Below are 6550 nucleotides of genomic sequence, written 5' to 3' on the forward strand. Positions count from 1 at the left end.
AGAACAACAAATATCAACTCGACAGTGAAAGTTCTGTCTCCCTCCATCTTAATAAGATGAAGATTATTAAGAATCGCTGAACCTTTTGATTGACGCCACGAGGCTCCGCCCCCTTCCACACACAGAGGCCGCCATGTTCTACAGGAGCCCAGAGCAGACAAACCAAACTCCGGCTCTAAGAGTGAGTTAGCATTGGTAGTTAGCACAGTGAGTTAGCATCACAGTGAGTTAGCATCATAGTGAGTTAGCATCACAGTGAGTTAGTGTTGTATACTAAGTAGCGATGATGTGAAGATGTATTGAAGAGAAGTCCGCCGACACCGTCTTGATTGTATATAAAGGTTTATTACAAAAAGACCAGCATCGATTACAAGCACTGCAGAACCTGGAGAGTGTCCGGCCAAAAGGACAACCCTCCCGACTCTTCTTGGGGGTTACATTTATAGGCCCATCGTTGGCTTGACAAGGAACACCTGGTTTCGAATCAAGTTATGCTATATGAGACGTGTAACTTTCAAGGCCAAGAAAAGGAGTGGTAAGGGTCCTTGAAAGACCCCTTGCATAACATTCCAAAGGAAGAGAAGTAAGCCCATATTCCCCTCTGATTCCATATATGGACAAAAAGACACAACATATTTCCCCCCTTCGAGACTAGAAGAGTCTCGAAAATCAAAAGAATAAGCATACATAGTTCGAAAAATTATGGCAAAAATAACAATTCCTTCAAACCATGCTTCCTGCAGCATAACCTTAATCATACAACAAACGTCATGAAGTGTGAGAGTGAAAAACCTGTCCAGTAGCTTTCTTTCCGGAAATGTCCCTTAAACAATCTAGACAGGAAAATTCTCTCACGGCCCCTCTGCCCCAGGCGACCACATACAGTACTCCAGACCAATTAAAGAAAGAAAAGAGGAATCTTAACAATTCATCTAGAGATATGGTTTAAGCAAATACATGTGGAAACCTCAGGAAATAAAATCAAAACAATGTCCAAATTCAGGCTGGTCGACCCATCGAACCTTCCTCCGGACCTGTCCCTGCCTAGACCCCAATATCCCTAAGCATCAAGAACAAAAAGAAAACATCTGAGGTCCTATACATTTACTTGATAACAGAAACCATCATTCTCCAAACAATTAATACAAAAAGAATATGATTAAAATTTAAACATTACTCATACAAACATTTTTATATATATCAAAAAGACATAAGAATGTATCACACTGCCACTCCTCAGCAGTGTCGACTCTCAGTGTAGTGTCGATGATGTGTCGAATCTGAACGTTTCATCACAATATCCTTGTTCAGAGTTCTCCAGTCCATTCTTATGGTCCATATTTGATTATTTGAATCCATTCCGCACATCCCCTCAATATGCTCTGGAAGAAAAGACAACAACACATGAAAATTAAAAAATGAAATACAAATTTATATTTGTTTGCTCATTGAGCTTCTCCTGCATCTCTTAATTTCTTCGCCTGTCAGAAACACATGTGGATATTCTTTTATGGAAATTAGCCATATATGTAACATATGCTCTCATGTCATCTTCCAAAAGGGCCAAACTTGGACCTTTGCCGCTTGTTCGCAAACAAGGCGTAGGCAACCAATTCATGGGGTGTCATTTGCAAATCACGCAGCTCACTCGAGCGACACACCATTAGCGCCAAAGGAAGCGCTGCTATCCAATTTAAACCCGTATGCTGGCAAATCTTGACAATGCGATTTTTCAAAACACCATTCATTCTTTCACACAACCCTTGACTTTGCGGGTGATAAACTGCTCCAAGACATTGTTTAATTCCCAATTTTTGCAAAATCAATTTCACTGTCTTATCCACGAACTCTTTCCCATTGTCTGAGGATATCCGATCTGGAAGTCCCCACCGGCTTATGACTTCTCTACACAAAAACTTGAAAACTTGGCAATTGACTGAGCATCTTTCCGCTTAGTTGGACAGGCCTCCGTCCATCGCTAAAATCTGTCCACAACAACTAGCATGTACCTCTTGCCTTCAACTGGTTTTACCATGTCAACATAGTCCACAACCAACTCACGCATAGGACCCCTCCTTCCTCTTATTCTCCACCAGTTGTATTTGATTGAGTTTTCTGAGGATCTCTTGGTCCTGCACTTTCTGATCGTGCTCCTTTTTCCTATATAGCTCCACTTGATGGGCTATATGATCCGTATAGACACCTTTTGCCATTCTTCCAAGTCCAACCACCTCTGCCAGTTTGCTCCTTACTGGTAGGGGAAGTCCCTTCTGTAGTTTGGCTGGCAAAATTGACTGCTCCATTTGACTCAAATCCGGGTCATTTCCAGTAACATTTCTCCACACCTGATGAACTCTTGACACATAGGCTCTCGGATTTTCGTCCTGTCCCAGGGACTCAATGAGAATGTTGTCATGATGCACATTTGTTGGAAACGTTTCTCTCAACGCTCTCCACATCCGACCTCTACTTGCAGCAAACAGCTCAGGATCATTCACAGCAGTCCCCACATATTGATTAAGTCCTGCTTTCTGTAGGATCTCTTCCATAGCTGGAACCCCAAGGAGATTAGCCAAAAGTCTCTTAATATCTCCTATGGCAGACTGTGTTCCCACCGTAATTTCTTCCAACTTTGAAATCCAAGGATGCGCTCCATCTTGAAGAGTAGACAATTTCTCAAGTATATCCGACATATCTGTGCTCTGCCAAGGCTTGTACTCCAAATTCTGTCCTCGGATGATCACCGGAAGCATCTTCTCAAGTGTCTCCCCTCTTCTTGGACGCAATGTATACTTCCTGTCCGACTTTCGGGATTCTTTTTCCCTCAATTTTTCCTTCTGTCTTTTCAGCTTCTCCAACTGGACTTCCAATTCTCTTATTTCTTCTGGTTTGGTTGACTTATCCAAATCCAAACAACATCGGTCCATGCTTCTTTCAACCTCTTCTATTCTGGTACTGTACGTTGCAGGATAAAATCCTCTTGAATATGAAGCACCTTTATTCACCACGTCTTCATCGATGTCTCCATTTTCACTGTCCTCAGAGGTATAATATCCTCTGTTCTTTTTCTTCCATATTTCATCACCTCTCCTTTCTGCTCTTACCAGTTTCCGTCTGACCACAGGATCATATCCACCCATGATCTCCTCTGAATCACTTTGATCATCATCATCTCTGAATCCCATCTTCCTGATCCTCAGTCTCCCTTTGGTTTCCAGGTGTGTCGTTTTCTTCTTACTTTTGGAGCTTGGCTTCATCTTTATAGTTGTTTCCGCTTGTCCAATTTCTATTATTTGGTCATCCTCATCTCTGATGCAGTAATCACCCTCCTGACTGATCACTGGAAGCTGAGGATAAATGTCCTTAAACTTCACCTCCTTCTCATAAGATGGGGGTTTCTTCACTAGATCCGTATGTGAGAAAGGTGTATTGATTTCCGCCATTAGTTTTTCTGTTATTTTTGCATCTTTTGCTATTTCTTCTGCACCTTTATCTGTTATCTTTTGCTGCTTTTATCAGTTTCTGTCTCTCATTTTCAAACAACTGGAGAATGCCGAGCTCTGTTTGTCTCTTTTCTCTGCGTTTTTCCCCTTTTTTCCCCTTCTTTTGGTTCACCTTATAGGTGGACACAAGCACTTGCATTGTTTTAATTACATCTGGGTTAAGAGTCCCTTCCACTGGCCATGGTTGTTCAATGTCAGGCCAACGCTTGTTCCATTTTCCCGATAACTTTGTGATACCACAAACTAAAGGATTATTCTTTTTTACTACATCAACTGGAGTAGTTACTTTCGGAATTTTATTGTCCTTTTTCGGCATTGTAACAACCCTACTATGTTCCCTTATTGTGAATTATTATTATTAGTAGTAGATTTAAACTAATTCTTAAACTAAGAACACTTAAATCTATTTAGCTTATCTTTCCCTCTTTTTTTTTTTTTTTTAATTCTACCAAATTGTTTATAGGCCACAATATACCACAATCAACAAAACAAAGCGAAAGAAATTCGTCAACTTCAGAGAAATCAAAGGACTTGTTAATCAGCAAAATTACAACACCATGTGGGTTTTGGTGTTATAGTAATATACTATTGACCAAACACACCAGCAGTCTAGCAACTTCCATGAAGGAAACGTTCACAAATATCCTGCAAATTAGAGAAAATTCAATCCTATATGAAACTCAAAAGATCACATATCACCCCAAGGAAGCAACTATCACCAAGTATGGTGTTATTTGCAACAAAACAATAATCTCAACACTCAATCTCCATTGCAACTCCAATCAAAACAAACCTTTGCACCAACAAAAACTACAATTTGCAAATTCTCGTCAGTATTCAAACCAAGTAATCATACTACGTTACTCAAATACATTAATTGATCAGTCCGTTGCCAAGTCTCTTGCTAAATGTTCACAACATGAAATATTTTAGGCATACACAAGCAGATAGATGTCCTCTATTAACCCCAAATTGAGAAATGTGTTTATAATAACCTATAAATGAAAGCAAACTAAATGTATATCAGAAATATTAGCAATAAATGAGTGAACACATATATGTCAAAAATGCAGGTGTTTGTTAGAAAGAGTTTGCGGATAAAACCGCACTGGCCTTGAGCAGACTGGATTCAGGAGCTGCACATGCTGTTGGCAGCAAGTCTCAATCCGTGTGACGCACTGGCCAGCACCTCCTCTCTCTCTCTCCGTCTCCTCCTTCTCCGTCTCTCACACACCACAGGAGAACAAAAGAAACAAACAAGACTTTAGCCTTTTATGTAACCACTAGGTCATTTCAACTATACAATAAGTAATTGAATATAATCTGCACACAATATCTGCCAACACATAGGTAATTTGTATCTAAGACAAATGTTTTCCTCCTTTAAATACCAAATTACAACCTCATGCGGATAAAGTTAATGGATCTCAGACAAAATAATTTTATAGTTGAGCAACAGCCACTAACAAACAGGATGTTTTTATTGGGCTTCACCCTGCTCCCCCTCCTTGCAGCTCCAAAGCTGCAGGCTGAAGCTCCTCTGTGCAGGCAGGGGAGTGGCTATACTATCTGTGTAACCTTATACCCCTAAGAAACCACACATGCGCAGTTCATTTACCAGTGTGACTGTGGAAAGAGCAGAGCTGTGGCCGCAACTCTATCTGGTATCTTCACTACTCTATCATAACGTCTTCTGGAGGCTCATGAATTTTTACTCTTTTATTGAAAACATCCTCTCATAGAAGCTCATACATTTTAACATATTTAAACACGTCCACCCGAAGGGGCTCATAGCATTTAATTTCTATTATTTTTCTTTTTATTTAAAAACGTCTTCTCAAGGAAGCTCATAAGTTTTTAACAGTAATTAACAAAATATCTTTCCGTACAAATAAGTAAATCTCCTATTCTCAACCCCTATACAGCCTATCACAGCTGGAACACATCAGAGATAAGCTTCACACACACACACACACACACAAGCTATCTCTCATACACACACACAAGAACCAAGCGTCCAGCAGAAAAGTGCATAGTAAGGTCACAGCCACTACAACATCATCCCAAAAGCACAAACAGCATTCAACTCTAAATCAATTCATTCATACAGTTCCTATAGCATGCTTTCGCCGCTCCTTTTTCCTTTTTCCTTTATCTTATTCTAAATTTTTGCTACCTTGAGGTGTAGATATTCAATGAGAGGCTGCTTCAGACACTGTTCGTCAACAAGTGTATTGAGTGGGAACTTACACTTGAATTTTTATTCTACACCTTCCAGTTCCTTGAACTGACCTGAAATTCACCTAGTGACTTCCCAGGATTTGTGGCCGGTCTAAAACCGCCTCCCAGAGGACTTTGTCCAAATCAGCGGCGTCCTATTCCTTTTTTCTTCCTTATTTCCTTTCCTCTTTTATTCAAGCCAAATTTGATCCAGGGTTGTGACTCTCTTTTTTCCTTTAACCCAATTCGACTATTCCGTAAAGCCTACTTTCACGCAGTGTCTAATTTACACATGTCTTACCGTTAAGGAGTTGAGGGCCCAGTCTCCATTAATCTTGCATAGTTTTTTAGCTCACCTTCCCGTTACTAGTAAGGCTATTCTACATCTCTTCCTTATCCTTTACTTTAATTTCCTTATCCTTTACTTTTAATTTCCTTACTCCCCCCTGTTGCGTTTTCAACAACGCAATAAACCAAATTTAGAACGGAATCTCCCCCACACATCAACACAGCAGAGGATACACACAAGGTCCTTCACGGTGCGTCCAGACAGCACACACACACAACTCCAACGAACGAACCAGCGCTCAATCACGTAAGAAAATGCTCACCGTATTTGCCGGCTTGAAGCGGGAGTCAGCACATTGAAGTCGTCAGTGAGGCAGCAGGACACAACACGTCCGGAGTTCGTGACGCCAAGTTTTGTTGTATACTAAGTAGCGATGATGTGAAGATGTATTGAAGAGAAGTCCGCCGACACCGTCTTGATTGTATATAAAGGTTTATTACAAAAAGACCAGTATCGATTCAAGCCCTGCAGAGCTTGG

At 40.6% G+C, this 6550-nt stretch overlaps 1 protein-coding gene across 1 annotated transcript; it reads right to left on the reverse strand.

The window, feature by feature from the left end:
- Positions 1 to 950: 950 nt before the first annotated feature.
- LOC118285270 lies at positions 951 to 6550 on the reverse strand. Its single transcript, XM_035608789.2, has 2 exons — positions 6335 to 6550; positions 951 to 4726 (listed from the first exon to the last, which is right to left on the reverse strand). The coding sequence occupies exon 2, from the start codon at positions 3441 to 3443 to the stop codon at positions 2058 to 2060; it is 1386 nt and encodes a 461-aa protein (XP_035464682.1). The 5' UTR covers positions 3444 to 4726; positions 6335 to 6550; the 3' UTR covers positions 951 to 2057.

This window comes from Scophthalmus maximus, chromosome 10 (genome assembly GCF_022379125.1).
Source record: "Scophthalmus maximus strain ysfricsl-2021 chromosome 10, ASM2237912v1, whole genome shotgun sequence".
Lineage (NCBI taxonomy): Eukaryota > Metazoa > Chordata > Actinopteri > Pleuronectiformes > Scophthalmidae > Scophthalmus > Scophthalmus maximus.